Here is a 17,510-nt window from a genome sequence, read left to right as displayed (position 1 = left end):
CAGGAAAACATTCCCCAGACCATAATACTCCCGCCTCCAGCTTGGACCGTTCCGGCAATGGTTGCAGGGTGGTTCCTTTCAGAGGTTTCACGCCTTATATGCCAACGTCCATCTGTCCGATGGAGCATAAAACGCGATTCATCTGAAAACGAAACCTGTCGCCACTCAGTGGACGTCCAGCTGCTGTACTGGCGTGCAAATTCTAGCCTTCGTCGTCGATGAACAGCAGTCAGCATAGGTGCACGAACCAGGCGTCTGCTTCGGAGGCCCCGACGCAGCAATGTTCGCTGAATAGTTGTTTGGGAGACACTTTTGGTAGCCCCTTGGTTCATTTTGGTGATCAGTTGCTCAACGGTAGCCCGTCTATCTGCCCGAACACATCTCCTCAACCGTCGTTCACCTCTGTTATCTATGGCCCGTGGTGCACCACATTTACCATGTCGCTGATTTTGGTCAGTCCCCTTTTGCCATGCACGGTACACTTTTACCACGGCGGCACACGAACAGTTCACAAACTCAGCCATTTCGGAAATGCTTCCACCCTTGGCCTGAAAGCCAATGATCATGCCCTTTTGGACGTCGGATAAATCGCTTTGTTTCTGCATTACGCCAACGATTGAAATGTTTTCCAAAGCCCTCACACACCCTTTTATATACGCTCAACTGCACTGTGCTGCCACCTGCCTTCTGTGATTGGTTATTTAACTCTGACGTGGAAAGTACGTGGTGGTCACATTAATGTGACAGGACTGTGAATATGAAATGTTTGTAGTTTTACTTCCCAAAAGTATGAAATAAGGACAGATAAATTGGACAGATAATTAATAACAGATAATTATAAAACTTAATTACAATTTATTATTATAACAATAATAATAAATTGTAATTAAGTTTTATAATCAACTGTGCTCCTAACAGAGTTACATTTCAGTCTATATTTTTGAAAGATTTTGAAAAACTAAGGTATGTGTCCAAAACAGAAATGAAAAACTGATGCAACTTACCAGCTTTGAACGTGCGAGCAAGGAAAGGTTCACTTTCAACACCACTGCCTGCATCATTGTATGCCATGACAGCACACCAATATTCAGTATCAGGTTGCAAACCGACTATTAATCCCCAATTCTCCAGTCCTCGTTTTAACAAAATAAGGGAATCATCTTCAGGATTTTTGCCATTTTGCCAATACTTGATCTGTTAGAAAGCATGACAAATTTCGTTTTTAATGAAACAAATATATAAATTAAATTTTCAAATTTCTCAAAACAATAATTAAAAAAATGCATTTCATTAAAAAAAACTCTTTGCAAAATTTCTGTTGAAGGAAACTATTTCTTTAGACTAATAACAAGAATACAATGTATGTAAATATGAAAAGAAAAAACCTTTCTATCAATAAATATGGTGGTGGTCAGAATTATACAGACAGAAAAATATTGCACTAAAAAAAAAAAATCAAAAAAATTTCAGTGAAATTTATTCATGAAATGCCTTCTTATGCTAGAAATCATTGTGGAATGCAGAACATTTGAAAATGCAAAATATTGTTACAAATTCTGTAAATAGTAATTATTGTAGGAACGTAACCTGTAAATAGTTTCCCGTAATGAATATACAACCCCTTTTTCATTCGGCTAAAGTATACGACCCCTATTTTCTTTCTTTTCGTTGATAACGGTCTACGCATTTCGCGAAGAGGTAAGAATGTTGTGGAAAATTCTTTTCGGTGTATAAAAGCCGTTAGCGATGGATAAACAGTTTAGTTTCGGTTGATATTTCGAACTGAGAACATTTTGCTCTGTTTGTAGCGAGGCATTTCGCTGTGTTGTTTTCGTATTTGGAAGTAAATACGTGTGTAAACGTCGAGTTTACGGTGTTGTGTGATAATTGCTTAATTGCTGATGAATAATTTAGCAGTTGTTGAAGATCTTTCCTGTACATAGTGTAAATAAATTTCCTGTGTTTTTATCAAGAACTGTGTTTTTATCAAGAACTGTGTTTTTATCAAGAACTGTGTTTTCTTTTCAAGAAAGTGGAAGTCGCACCGAATCCGTTACAATTTGGCGCCCAACGTGGGGCTTCTTCTGGACTTTCTTGGAGTAAGTGTGACTTTGGACATTTTTTCATAAAGACTTTGCATTTATAGACTTTGTTTTTATGGTGATTACTCGCGCAATGGATGAACAATTAAAACAACTTCTTGACGCAATCACCTCTGTGAAAAGTGATCTGACTGCAAGTATGTTGGCAAATCAAGACCAGTTAAAAAGTGATTTAACGGTGCTGAAAAAGGACTTAACGTCTAACCAAGAAGAAATTAAAAACGACCTTATTTCGGTAAAGACTGTGATGGAAAATAAATTTAATGACATAGAGCATCGAGTTGATGCTATTGAAGAAAAATTTAATACCGTTGAAAGCCGATTCAATGCTGTAGAAAATAAATTTGAAGATGAAGATAGAAGATTTCATCAACTTAAAGAAGAGATCTTTAAGGACGTGGAAAGGAGATTGGCGACCGCGGGAAGCAGCTCTGTACAGTTTGGCGCTCCCACATCGGTTGCTCGACCGTCCATTAAACTTGCCACATTTGATGGGAAAACTTCGTGGCAGGTTTACAAAACTCAATTCATGATAGTGGCGGAAGCGAACGGATGGGACTCTGCTACCAAGGCCTGTCATCTTGCAGCATCCCTGAGAGGTGACGCAGCGGACATTCTCCAGACCCTTCCGGACAGCCAGCGCCTGGATTTCGCCGCCCTCACATCTGCGTTGGAGCTTCGCTTCGGTGAGAAGTGCCAGAAAGATTTCAGCCGACTCCAGTTGAAGTCCCGTTTCCAGAAAACCGGGGAAACCCTGCAAGAGCTAGCGGCGGACATCGAGAGACTGTCTCATCTTGCTTTTTGTGACTGTCCTGCGGATGTTCGAGACAACCTGGCACTCAACTACTACATTGACGGGGTTCGAGATCCGGAAATCCAGAAAGCTCTACGGATGGCGGATGTCAAAGACCTGAGTTCTGCTGTTGTGTATGCGATGAAGTTAGAGGCCGCCCAGCAAGCAACCCGCAAGGATCGCCATTCAATCCGCGGCGTGAAAACTGATGAGCCTGATCCGGTTTCGTCACGTTTTGCTGAACTGGAAAAGCAAATAAAAGAAATTGCAGGAATCCTCAAAAGGACTTCGGCTCCCAAGGATCATAATGGACAATCACTTAAGTGCTGGAAATGTGGTGGCGAGGGTCACTTACGAAGAAACTGTGAAGCTCGTCAAGAAACCAGAGGGAAGAGCACCTCTCCCTCGCAGGTCCAGGAAAACTAAGCCATGGCAATCTCGCGGGGCGGAGGTCGCCAAATTGGAATGAGCCCCATCTTAAAGTTTTCCAGATTTCATCAACGAGTGGCGGCAGTAATGGACTGTTTGTTTACGCATATGTAAACGGGTTTCCATGCGAACTGATTATTGACACTGGAGCCAATGTTACGATCATTAGAACAGATGTGGCTCGTCAATTTGGACTCAACATTCTGTGGACGCCGCCCTGCGTTACCCTCCAAACTGTGACAGGTGACAAGATCGAGATTGAAGGTAAAGTGAACTTAGAAATTGTGTTTGGAAATGCCATTTACCATCATACCGCATTCGTTGCTGCTATCATAGACCCCTTCATTCTCGGATTGGACTTTTTAAAGAAGTATGACTTCAACCTCGACTTCAAGACTAACGAGCTGCATTCGACGAGAGAAGACATAGCAGTCTTTCCCGCAGAAAGTGATGTAAAATCCGCTCACCAAATAATTGCCCAAACAGATTTATCAATTCCCTCAAGGTCAGAATCATTAATACCCGGCTCCATTGAAGAAAGCAATAGTTTTAGATTTGGACTCATTGAATACCCCAACTTAAGCAATAACCCAAAAGGAGTGCTGGTAGCATCTACGCTTGTGGACCTTTCTAAGGATGTAATTCCTGTGAGAGTCGCCAACGTGAGTGAAAGGCCAAGGAATATCCGAAAAGGTGAAGTGTTGCCAACTTGTACTCCAGTAAACTGCATCATTAGAAGAATCAATTCCCCTGAGACTGTGTCTTCTGAGTCCTTGACGTCGAAGTTAATTGGGAGTGCGCCATTGTCGAAAGATCAAAGAACTGCTGCGGAACAATTGGTGGACGACTTCAAGCATCTGTTTTCATCTACATCGGAGGATGTTGGCCGTACGAATTTAACGCAGCATAGGATTTACACTGGAGAACACCTCCCTATTAAACAGCATCCAAGACGACTACCGTTCGCCAAGAAGGAAGAGGTTGAGACCCTCCTGAAAGAGATGAAGGAGAATGATGTAATCGAACCTTCATCCAGTCCCTGGGCCTCTCCCATCGTCTTGGTCCGAAAGAAAGATGGCTCCACCAGATTTTGTGTCGATTACCGACGACTGAATGAAATCACCAAGAAAGACAGTTACCCTCTTCCACGGATAGACGACACCTTGGACACTCTTTCCGGACACAAGTGGTTTTCGACCCTGGACTTGAAGAGCGGCTACTGGCAGGTTGAGATACACCCTGATGACCGAGAGAAGACAGCGTTTACAACTGGACAAGGCTTATGGCAGTTCAAAGTTATGCCCTTCGGCCTCTGCAATGCACCAGCTACGTTCGAGCGTCTTATGGAGACAGTGTTAAGAGGACTCTCTTACGAATCCTGTCTGGTCTACTTAGACGATATCATCATCGTGGGACGCAGCTTCGAAGAACATCTGGCAAATCTTAGGAAGGTGCTGCAAAAGCTTAAGGAAGCCAATCTGAAGTTAAGCCCGTCCAAATGTAATTTGTTCCGCCGGGAAGTGAACTACCTTGGTCACATCATCTCTTCTGAGGGTGTGCCAACCGATCCAGAGAAGGTATCTGCGGTCAGGAGTTGGAGTCGTCCCGAAAACATCCATCAGTTGCGAAGTTTCCTGGGGCTCTGCACGTACTACAGGAAGTTTGTGAAGGGTTTTTCCAACATTGCACGACCTTTGCATAAGCTGACGGAGAGCAAGCAAAAGTTTGAATGGTCCAAAGAATGCGAAGATGCATTTCTACGACTGAAGGAGGCTTTAACATCAACGCCTATCCTCGCCTATCCTCAGCCTGAAAAATCCTTCATCCTGGACACTGATGCGAGCAACGAGGGCATCGGAGCTGTTTTATCCCAAGAAATTGACGGAAATGAACATGTCATCGCTTACTGGAGCAAATGCTTATCCAAGTCGGAGCGAAATTACTGCGTCACCAGAAAGGAGTTACTGGCCATAGTGAAAGCTGTAGAACACTTCCATCATTACCTCTACGGCCGAAAATTTCTGCTTCGGACAGATCATGCCTCATTAACTTGGCTTTTGAACTTCAAAAATCCGGAAGGCCAGATAGCCAGATGGATACAGCGGCTCCAGGAATATGACATGGAGATCAAGCATCGAAAAGGGTTATCTCACGGTAATGCTGACGCTTTATCAAGGAGACCCTGTCCTGAGAACTGCCACTATTGTTCCCGAATCGAGAAACAGTATGGAACGACTAGCCCTACCGCCTATCAGGTGACAGTGACTCCAACATCATCAGAACCTGATCCATGGAGTGATGACCAAGTTCGAAAAGATCAACTTGAAGACCCCGACATAAAACCAATTTTAGAGTTCATGGAAAGTGACAGTCGACGCCCTAGCTGGCAGGATGTTTCCATCTTCAGTCCTGCAACAAAAAGATACTGGGCTTTATGGAACTCACTCCATTTACGGAACGGCGTGCTACACCGGAAATGGGAATCTGACGACGGCAAGACATCTAGGTGGCAGTTACTACTTCCTCGATCCAGGATTTCAGATGTTCTGAAAGAAATACATAGTAGTGCGACTGGAGGACATTTTGGTGTCTTGAAAACTCTCAATAAAGTTCGGGAGCGCTTCTTCTGGAGCAAGGCGAAGGATGACGTGGAGAAGTGGTGCCATTCTTGTGACGCCTGTGCTGCTCGTAAAGGACCGAAGAAGAGAAGCAGAGGGAAGCTACATCTGTACAACGTTGGAGCTCCTTTCGAACGAATTGGGATCGACATCCTGGGTCCTCTACCAGGAACTGCTGATGGGAACAAATACATTCTTGTTTCCATCGACTACTTCACCAAATGGCCGGAAGCATATCCCATTCCAGATCAAGAGGCTACCACCGTAGCAGAGACTCTAGTCCAACATTGGATCTCGAGATATGGAACACCTTTGCAGATTCATTCCGATCAAGGGAGGAATTTCATCTCTGCTGTGTTTAAGGGCCTATGTCAAATTCTCGGAATTGAGAAAACTAGGACAACACCACTACACCCACAATCGGATGGCATGGTGGAGAGATTTAACCGCACAATCCTGAACAATCTCTCACTTATGGTCTCCAGAAATCAACAGGATTGGGACAAGAAGCTGCCTTTGTTCCTGCTGGCCTACCGCAGTGCTGTCCACGAGACTACCGGATATGCCCCATCTCAGATGCTCTTCGGACGAGAGCTTCGGCTACCTTGTGATCTCGTCTTCGGTCGTCCTCCGGATGCGCCTTCATCGCCTGAGTACATCCAGGATCTCCAGGCCCGGTTGGAAGACGTTCATAACTTCGCACGAGAGCGAATCAACATCGCGGCGGAGAAGATGAAGACCCGATACGACACAAGGTCTACTGGACATGAATTCAACGAAGGCGACAAGGTTTGGTTATGGAATCCCATCCGACGGAAAGGTCTTTCACCCAAATTGCAGTCGCATTGGGATGGACCCTACAAAGTCGTTAACCGACTAAATGACGTCGTAGTGAGGATCCAAAAATCACCTAATGCAAAACCTAGGGTTGTACATTATGATCGGTTAGCCCCATACTATGGCCATAGTTCATGAGTATTATGTAAACAACCATGGTTGATAACATAAAAGTTGTAGATAATTTTTCCTTTTAATGTTTAGTAATATTTCTTGTTATTATTGTGTTTCCTATGTATCTGTTAGTTATTAATTAATGTGAATATTTGTAAACTTGTGATAGAAGTTCGACACCCTTTCTGGGGATTGTACTGCCCGGGACGTGCAGTCCTTAGGAAGGGGGCAATGTTACAAATTCTGTAAATAGTAATTATTGTAGGAACGTAACCTGTAAATAGTTTCCCGTAATGAATATACAACCCCTTTTTCATTCGGCTAAAGTATACGACCCCTATTTTCTTTCTTTTCGTTGATAACGGTCTACGCATTTCGCGAAGAGGTAAGAATGTTGTAGAAAATTCTTTTCGGTGTATAAAAGCCGTTAGCGATGGATAAACAGTTTAGTTTCGGTTGATATTTCGAACTGAGAACATTTTGCTCTGTTTATAGCGAGGCATTTCGCTGTGTTGTTTTCGTATTTGGAAGTAAATACGTGTGTAAACGTCGAGTTTACGGTGTTGTGTGATAATTGCTTAATTGCTGATGAATAATTTAGCAGTTGTTGAAGATCTTTCCTGTACATAGTGTAAATAAATTTCCTGTGTTTTTATCAAGAACTGTGTTTTTATCAAGAACTGTGTTTTCTTTTCAAGAAAGTGGAAGTCGCACCGAATCCGTTACAATATAAATGTTTTGCCATGATTAATTAAACAAAAGTCATTGTTAAAACTTAATGAAATTATTAAGGACAACTAGGGTTTTGCCCTGAAAACCTCTAGTAATCAATAATATCCCCCTTTCTTTTCAATCACTTTTTTCAGTTTAGATGTCACGAAGTTGAAGAATGTTCTTGAAAATTTTTATCCTGGCTTTTCTGATGGAGAAAAAAATTATTGCTTGTTTCGATATTGAATACCATTTTTTCAGACTTTGGGTGACAGAATGCCCCATAAATTTTCTATTAAACTAAGATTGAGGCTTTTGTCCGGCCAGTACAGTAATTTCACAAAATTAGGATGAAAAAAATGTCTTTGAGATTTAAAAACATGTAATTATCCTGCTGAGTTTTGGCCGTATCCTGACAGTTTGAGAACTACATATAGAAGAGACAATCAGGACTACAAAGAGCTAAATAAAGTGTGGATTTACAGAAAATTTCTACTTGAACTTTTAACAGAGTTTTTATCTACACTGTTTTAGGTAATAAAAGCTTTTTTTGAGTTGAACTTCTGCACATTAGCACTTTTACTTCTGTTACAGTATTGCTATATTGAAAGCATCTTTTCCTTCATAATCATCAACAAATCGTAGATCTAACATTAATAGATCTATTTCAAACAAATCTAAGAAAGTTCTTCTGCCTTTATATAGGAGTTTAGTAAGACCTCATTTGGAGTATGCTGTTCAGTTTTGGTCGCCTTATCTGAAGAAAGATATTTTTGTATTGGAAAGGGTTCAAAGAAGGGTAACTAAATTAGTAAGGGGACTCTCAGATTTAGATTATGATACCAGACTTAATAGGCTTAACATGTATAGCCTGGAGCAAAGGAGAGTCAGAGGGGACATGATTCAGTTATTTAAATTTATCAAAATGAAAGATGTAAATGGATTAAATTTTTGCGGGGAAAGCAGGACAAGGGGTCATTGTTTTAAGCTATTTAAATCTCAGGCTAACCTGGAAATCAGGAAAAACTACTACTTTAGCAGGGTCGTGGGCACTTGGAATAGCTTACCGGAAGAGGCGGTAATGAGCAAGGGAGTGGATAGCTTTAAGAGGGCCATTGATCTTCATTGGGGACTAATTAATTGACTAGGACCAGCCTAGCTGGGCCCAGTGCCTGTTGCTGGTCGTCACATTTGTATTTGTATTTGTATTTGTATTTAAATTCTGTGCTATTTTAGTAGTATTTCTATTTACTACACACAGCTGTTGTAGGACTGCAGATTCTGAAATTGTTTCAGGTGCTATGTTTATTTCAGCTTCTTGTGACAAAAGACATTGCGTGATTCGAGGTTGGCTGATATTGGTTGAGAACCAAACTGGAGCATATCATCGTATTCAGTTAACCTGAATTTTAATTTTAGAACCCTAAACTTTAAACACTCGAATTTCTTGATTCTTGTATTTTCTTTTAATTGCTATATATTTATTCAATTAATATTCATCACAATGTTTTGATACCTTGGTTATCATCAATTTCCATTTTTGAGGTAGCATTGTTGTGAATTCTTAGGATGGCCATGTCATTTGATTTTTTAAATCCCTTTTGTATACCCTGGTCATTTCTTTATGCAAATCATATCAGCAAATAAATTCACATTACGAACAGTGCTAGACATCGTGAGGCATCTTTGGGTTCCAAGGTGAAAGCAAAGAGTTCTGTGGGCAGCTGTGAGCCACCTAGACTACATAATAGGCCCTGGTTGACAGTCTTGAAATTTTGGAGAGCTCAGTCCAGTTGAAACAGTTGCACAGCAATCAATTACGTGTTTTTGGTCTGTGGTCAAATTTTCAGTAGTTTCTTTTTCTTTTGCCGATGTAGAAATACATGACAGAGGTAACCTAGAATGATAACATAGGTAGGTTTTCGCATGCCATCAGCTTGGATTTGATTGAGCCAGTTCTTCCATTCTCTACTTTCTCTATTTTATTTATCAGGTGTCAGAACTGGAGTTCTGACACCTGATAAATAAAGTTAAAAAAAATAAACCTGATACATAAGTTGTTTTTTATTTTTATTTTCATGTTCTTAAGTGGGTGCCATTTCATGCAACAGTTTTTAGTTAAGAAATAATAACTTTGTTCTTATTTAAAAAGATTTAACAGTGATTATGAATGAATGCTGTTTTACTCCCGTTGGTTTTGAACGCAAACCAAACAGAGAGCTGCACTAAGTTTTCTAAAAGCATATTTTAAATTTAAAAAAATTATACCCAATAAGAATTTAATTTATAACACACCTCGCATCTAAAAATGCATCACATGTGATAAAATTATATAATTATGCAGAGAAATACGGCGAAAACAAAATTTTACTATTTGAGAAAATTAATCAAAAATGTTAAAAAAACTGAAAATTGTCAAAACTTCTACTCATTTGTGGCAAAGGAAAGAACTATACCACACACCTCAAAATTTTTATGGGAGTTTAGTGCCACCAATCGCACCTTTTCCGTGCAACTTATCATCGAAAATAGAAACATTTTATTTTTATTAATTTTGGCTAAAAACATGAAAAAACAGCATTTTTTCATGTCTTCAATCCAATTGCGGCAGATCAAGAAATTGTGGAAAAAATTCATTTTTTTTGTGTGCATTTTTCTCCACCAATGGTACCTTTTCCACAATACCCATCATTGAAATAAAAAAAAAAGTTGTTTTTCGGCCCACCCTATTGTACATGCAAAAGTTTTACTTACTCTATATCCAATTAATTTTCCGCGTATTTTCTCTCGATTTAAGTCCAAAGGTGCCCAAGTCACATTAAGTGCTGTTGAGTTATATGCAACAGCATAAACTTGAGAAGGCTGAACTTGTGGCACTAAAATATGTGAAATAAAAAAATAAGTTTGTTACAAGTAAATACCATTTAATTAAAGAAAAAAATAATTGCAAAATGAGTTATATAGTAGAAGTTAAACAAATGTAAACTGAAAAAATATTTTCAAGACAAATGGAACACTAAACAAAACTATACAATATCAAGTTTCAAATGAATGAAACTTTGAAAATTAAAAATACTTTTGTAAAATTGACAATAAAATTATCACATTAATGAAAGGTTATATATATATATATATATATATATATATATATAACCCAAATTCAAAATAATAGAATATCAGACCTGTTTGAACAAAACTTTTCCCTGAGTTGGGAAAAATGAGCGCATGCAAATCAAAAAGACTTAAACATGTTATTCATAAGTAGGTAAACCAATTTTAACAACTTTGCATACATTATTTCAACAACTTATGGATCATTGACTCATTGGAAAATTATATTCTTTTTTTATATGGGTCAAAAAATTAGAATAATCTATTCATTCAATGTGAATTTAAACAAGGTTTAAAAAGTAGTGAAAAAAACTGCATACCTGTTAACAGATAGCCTGTCATTAGTATAAAGTTTGGTGCTTGGATAGTTTTACGCATTTTTAAAAGCCTTTTATTGTTCAAAATGAGTCGACAAGGTGATAAATAGGAAAAAAAACAAAGTTCCGTATTGTATCATTGCTTAAAGTTAGAAAAAAAATAATCCAACTCAATTCAAATTAACTTTTTACTATCTACGGTATGTAAGATTTTAAAGGGATATAGAAGGACTGACCAGCTAAAAAGTAACCAAAGTAAATGAGGAAGAAAAATTGTGACAAATGTCAGAAAGGAACTCAAATTAAAGCAAATCGTTGAAAAATGCTTCTTATGTCCATAAGTGTTGGAAAGTCTATATTTTTCGTATCCACGCCAACTACACTTGGACGGTAAATGCGGATCTATGAAGTAAAACCAAAGAGAAACACTAAGCAGAAACGTGCATGACTTTCCTGGAGCAAATGGAAGCTCATAAAGCAACAACAAGGTTGAAAAAATATTATGTGCAGTTATGAATTTTTTTTTGAAACACCTGTAAACAAAAAAGGTGTTCTGGTTTGATATTTTTAAAAGTAAAGTGTATGAGAGATCTTGTGAAAGACCTTCTCTCAAATTTAAGCAATCTTTTATAACATGTGAGTGCATGGCTGGTGGAATTGGGCTATTCTATGTATCTTATAGTAAACCAGTGTGACTTAAATTGTTTATCAGTAATACTGTATAATACTTCATCTGAGGCACAGCAGTGACACATTCAGTGACACATGTTATCTTTCATCAAGATTCTACTCCATGTCACATCTCTAAATCGACTAGTTAAGTTTAAACTAGAAAGAGGAGTTTCGGTATTAAACTGGTCAAGCAACTCTACCGATCACAGTACGATCAAGAATTTGTGGTACCATCATATCTAAAGAAAAAGGTTCAAGATCCAAAGCCCAAAAAGAAAATTGAGCTCGTTACCACATTGAAGACGGTATTTAAACGTTGTCAGTAGAGATGAATGTAAATAAGTGGTTGAATCCGTGTGTGAAGGATTAAAGCTTTGAATCCAGCAAAAATGATGTATTCAAATATAGATATTGTTTCTTTTGAAAATGTTTTTCCCCATTTAGATGAAAATATTCTATTTTTTTGACTCAATGTAAACCAATATCACTATAAACTTTCCGATTATTTTGTCTAAGACTATTTTTTAATTAAGTATATTTGAAATAAAATGGTCTAAGAAAGGTGGCACTTTCATTTAAATATCTAATTCGCACTCATATGTATTTAAAATAAACTTTTTTCCAAAAAGTATAAAGTATTCTATTATTTTGAATTCGGGTTGTATATATATATATATATATATATTTGAAAAAACAGACTTACTATTTTCCGCCGAATAAACCAGTACTTCTTCACTATAAGGTCCAGGACCAACACTGTTGATAGCTTGTACTTTTACCAAATATGGTTTATAGTAATTTTCCTCACCTACATTAATGACATGCAACCCAATGTTATGCCTCTTTTTTAAAGAAATTTCTTGGAACTTCACTTCTGAATTTGCAGGTTTATATGAAACATTGTAATAAATTTCTGGAGCATTCCATTCTTGAGGTGGCAAGGGCTATGAAAGAGAACATTGTTCTTAAAAATACTCTTAGAAACATTAAAAAAAAATATCATTCATGAAAGATTACTTTTAAAAGCTTTCTTCAATAATAAAACAACTTACATCCCATGTGACTGTCAAGCTACCAGTTTTCCCACCACCACCATGGACATTTTTAGGAGCAATATGAGGTACATCTCTATCAGTGTTATAAAAAGGACTAGGATCACTCGGCTCACCGATTCCTAATGCATTTACAGCTGAAACTCTGAATGAGTAAATGCTCCAAGGAGATAGTACATTAAACAGTTCTATTTCTTTACGACCGGTATCTTGTCGATTCTTCCATTTTTCAACATCTGTAAAAAATTTAAGATATAAATACAAAATTGAAATTAAGAATATATATACATACAGTTGAACTCTGTTAATGACCATGTTTAATACAAATCACAGCTAAAACAAACATTTTGTTAATTAAGTTTGATTTGCTATTGAACTACATTAAAAATTTCACGAATATTATGTGAAACAAAAGGAAAGCTTCGGTTAAGACAAACAAAACTTCTGACCTTTCCCCGAAAAACTTTCCTGATTGAATACTTTTTTTTTTCCTGATACTTTGTGTCATTGCAGAAAGTTCACCAAGTCTTCCTAATCCTGCGAGTAACTGCCTACCCATTTTTAGTTATCAAGTGGTGACAGCTAATCTACCTTTTCTACATGGCACTGAAAATGTTAACTGACAATGAATGCAGTCAATGCAGTTTCCTACTTATTACTTTCTCATTATTCCCGAGTTCAAGCTTGTTAGCTCTTCTGGTGGTGAGAGGTGCTCTGGACTGCATTAGGCTGGGCTATTGTTACAGCAAGGCATTTCTCCCCCTATCGCTATTCTGAGAATGAAAGGGTTGAAACTCATACTGTTGCTGCTTATCTTTGAACAGGTAGGTCTACTATGAAGTAAAACAGTCTTATCTTTTCATTTGGGAATTGCCACCTGTCCCTTTCATCTCTGCTCCACTGTCACTATTCTTCAAATAGGTTTTTCAGTTATCAGGAATACAATTCATCACAATAAAAATGCTTGTCCCACACATTTTATTCTCCCCTAGAACATCAATAAGGATGGTTTTTTTCATGTTGTAACTTAGCTTATCTTTTCTGGCTCATGAGAGAGAAAAATCCTTAGTATATATCCCAACAGCCTATGTTTCTATGCTGCTTTTTCTGATAATCCTTAACAAACGAGTGGTGGGTGGCATTAAAAAAAAAGCACTATCAGCTCGTGAAACATTAGACATATCAGTGACTGGCAATGCTTATATTATATAACAAATACATGCATTGTAAAATATACATATGTGATTTTTCTTCTTCATTTTACATATTCATGGTTGTTACAAACAACAGCTAATACAAACAAAGTCATGGATTTTGGTATTTTGTATTAACCAAGGTCAACTGTGTGCGAATATATATATATATATATATATAGTTTTACACAGAAAATATGAAACAATAAAATATTCTACAGATTAATTAGCACACAAATGCAGCTAAAGCATTAAATGTATTTCAAATATGAAGCATTGCAAAAAAGTTCCCGAATGGTACCCCGAAGGTATGTGCAAATGTAAGTTTGAGAAAAATATCAAACAAAAACATTAATTGTTCAAGAACCGTTAATTATTTTAATTATTCATTAACAAGTAAAAGAAATAATGGGGAGTGAGCTGCTCACTACCCATAATTTATTTTACATATTTTATAAATAATTGACATTTCTAGAATTTTACTATTTTTAACCATTTAAGAACCTGCAAACTTTGATTTTTTTTTTTTTGTTCCATTTACTCATACAGTTCATCATTAACTGCATCTGAAAGCAGCCTTTTCTCCTTTAAGTAGTTGAAGCAGATTACAATATCATTACTGAAGTAAATGCTAAAACATAAGGCGAAAGAAAAAAAAAACTTACTTGCTTTAAGCACAACCCAAGTACTGTTGTGATTAGTTTTGCCCTCAATAATGTATGATTTAATTGGATCACCATTAGCAGAACCATCACTAAAATGAATTTTTCCTGATGTTGCAGTTATTTCTTCAGCTAGCACAGCTCCTGGAGCACCAGGAGGTCCTAAAAATTGAAAAGATATGCATTTGCTATACATGTAAGAATTATTGAAATCATTCTTAAATTAGCAGAAACAGTGCGCAGCTGTGAAGCCTGTTTACATATTCTTGAGGAGATCTGCCGACTTTTCTGAATTTAAGTGATTTTTGTTCTTTTTGATTAGTCAAATTTGAAAAAGGAAATTCAATTCAGAATGAAAAAAAAAGGAAAAGTGTAAGCAAAAAAGGAGCCTACATCTATGGAAGTTTTTAGTAGAAGAGGGGGGTCAAAAGCACTAGTTCCTGCAGCTGCTTGTGCCAATTTTGAATTATGTTCTAAATTTCAGCTGAGGTTTCACTCATCAAACTCAAATTTAGCATTTTATTTTCAGATACTCCTTAATGATGATTTATAATAAGTGTTATGTCTACTGAGAATTTCTTTAAACTACTAAACTACTTCAACAAAACTTAATTTACTCTTCACTACTTTTTGAGCTTTACAAAGGTATAATGGTAGTAGTAAATGTTTTAAAAGTGAAAGGTAGAATGTTAAGTTTTTCTACCAAAGAAAATGCTTTCTATATAGTGTTTCAATCTCCGATACTTGAGCGAGTTGAATGCTTGTATCTGAGTTTAGCTTTGAAATCAATTTATTTTATTGCTCTTCATAACCTTTTATATTCATCGCTTAGCAACAAACAAATGCATCTATTGTTGATATGTTAAGGACAGAATTATTTTCATTAGTTTTTAATATTCAAGTTTGTATACTGTGAATGTGTGGAGACAATAAAAATACTTTACTAGGAGCATGGCGTGTGCTGCATTAAAAAATACTCGCTACTACAATTAAATGTTTTCAAGTATGAAAAATTATTTCCCTACTAATCTTATTTGACAGGGTGCTTAGTTACAAGATTTTAGAAGAATTGTATTACATCAGAAATAATAAAAAGCTTAAGGTTAAAAAAAGCCCAAAAGATGTTGATGAAAATTAAATATTACTACCTGACGTGTGAGAAGTAGACTTTCGCAAAATTTCAGCCCTATTGTAAAAATACTGTAAGTAAAACTTAACATAATCGCCAGATAGAAAATTACTGACAAACTAGTTGAGATAATGACATCAAAATGCATCATTTTGCATAGTTATATGTGCTAAATGGACATGTGAAGTTTCAAGCAGTTATCTGCATTCTTAAAGTTATAAAATATTTCATTTTTGTTTCTCAACTTGGAAGTAACAAAATCCTAATGCAAAAGGTATTAAATGATTAAAAATTAAACATCTAAAATATGAACACTTTTACTGCATTTCAAAAGTAGCCTGAACTATAAAAAGTTTTCTTTTCAGCTATAGCCATGGTAGAACATACTAAAAACTATATGTTCTGTTGTTCAAGTGAGGGTGGTGAAATTTTTTTAAAAACTGACAGATAGTGCAAATGGCAGTCAAATTTTACAAGTTTATAGACAGTAAAAACAATTGCCCAATGGTAAGTTACATTTGCTCCAAACAAGGGTTTGAAATCAAAAGGAGAGCAGATTGGCAAAACAGAAAATTGGCAGAGGCATGGTGAAAATTCAGGAAAACTAGCTGCCCAAAGAGAAGCATTCTCGCTGTTTGAATAACAACAAAATGTGAATTGCTTGTTGATGTTTTGCTGAAAGCAAAAATATTTAAAATTATGATATACTTTTGAAGTTTAATGAGCTAAGAAAGTTATGGTGCACCCCCCCCCCCAAAAAAATGAGAATTAATATACAGTATTATCTCCTTAAGGGACACCTCTGAATAAAGGACGCCTCCATTGAAGAGACACTTTTTCTGGTCCCAGTCCCTTTGAATAGGAATTTAAATGTATTTACCTCTGATTAAGGGACACTCTATCCAAGGGACGGTCACAGTGAGAAACTGAAGTAATGTAAAATTTCATAAGAAATAAATAAAAATGCATAGGAATTGAAATATATATATATATATATATATATATATATATATATGTCAAAAAATAACTGGTAAAAGTTTGCCTTGACATTAATATGCATAGCAGCAAAGATGTATTTAAAAATTATTGCTGAGATTTTATGCTTCTCCCTCTCAGCAAGTGATTTAAATGGGCTGAGCGGTCGACGGATAATACATGGTTCATAACAAAAGTTTCACAGAAAACTTAAAACGTGATCACACTGTTATTTTCATAGCATTGCATTGTAAATTATGTGACATGAATGAAATCCATGAAACAAATTACACTTAAATTGATATTTGTTCTTAAATATTAAGTTTACGTTACATATGATGTTATACTAAGTACACTGCAATTCATATACCTCTGAAGAAGGGACACCTCTATTTAAGGGACAAGATGTCTAGTCCCCTTAGTGTCCCTTATTGAGAGGTTCTACTGTATATGAAGCTGCCATTTAAAATGTTAAAAAAAATTTTTTTTCTGATTTCAAAGCAACAGACCGAAGTTTAGAGTGAGTGACTTATGAGAAAAATATGAATAATTTGACTTGATGGTGAAGCATGACAAAATAATAAGAAGATAAATAAAAAGAAAGTTCAAATGAAGCTCACCAAATACAATTAATTCTGTTGGCTTTACGATGCGACCAACAGCAGTCTTAACAATACAGTGATATGTGCCCGCTTCAGCACGAGTAATGTTCTCAATTTTCAAATACCCTGCATGTCTTCCCTGTTGAAGAAAAGTTTTGGTTAGCTAATAAAACAACACAGTCATCATTATCAT

At 36.7% G+C, this 17,510-nt stretch overlaps 1 protein-coding gene across 1 annotated transcript in view; it reads right to left on the bottom strand.

The window, feature by feature from the left end:
- Positions 1-17,510, bottom strand: part of LOC129231400 (contactin-like) — a 92,111-nt gene that overhangs the window by 16,900 nt on the left and 57,701 nt on the right. Inside the window, exons 14-19 of the mRNA XM_054865705.1 lie at positions 17,336-17,456; positions 14,615-14,773; positions 12,757-12,992; positions 12,408-12,648; positions 10,359-10,480; positions 1,005-1,194 (exon numbers count right to left, since the gene is read on the bottom strand). Of these exons, the coding sequence (XP_054721680.1) occupies positions 1,005-1,194; positions 10,359-10,480; positions 12,408-12,648; positions 12,757-12,992; positions 14,615-14,773; positions 17,336-17,456 (1,069 nt within the window). The remainder of the gene's footprint in view (positions 1-1,004; positions 1,195-10,358; positions 10,481-12,407; positions 12,649-12,756; positions 12,993-14,614; positions 14,774-17,335; positions 17,457-17,510) is intronic.

Source organism: Uloborus diversus, chromosome 10 (genome assembly GCF_026930045.1).
Source record: "Uloborus diversus isolate 005 chromosome 10, Udiv.v.3.1, whole genome shotgun sequence".
Classification (NCBI taxonomy): Eukaryota; Metazoa; Arthropoda; class Arachnida; order Araneae; family Uloboridae; genus Uloborus; species Uloborus diversus.
The sequence above is the reverse complement of the archived record's forward strand: the minus strand, read 5'-3'. Positions and strand labels throughout refer to the sequence as shown.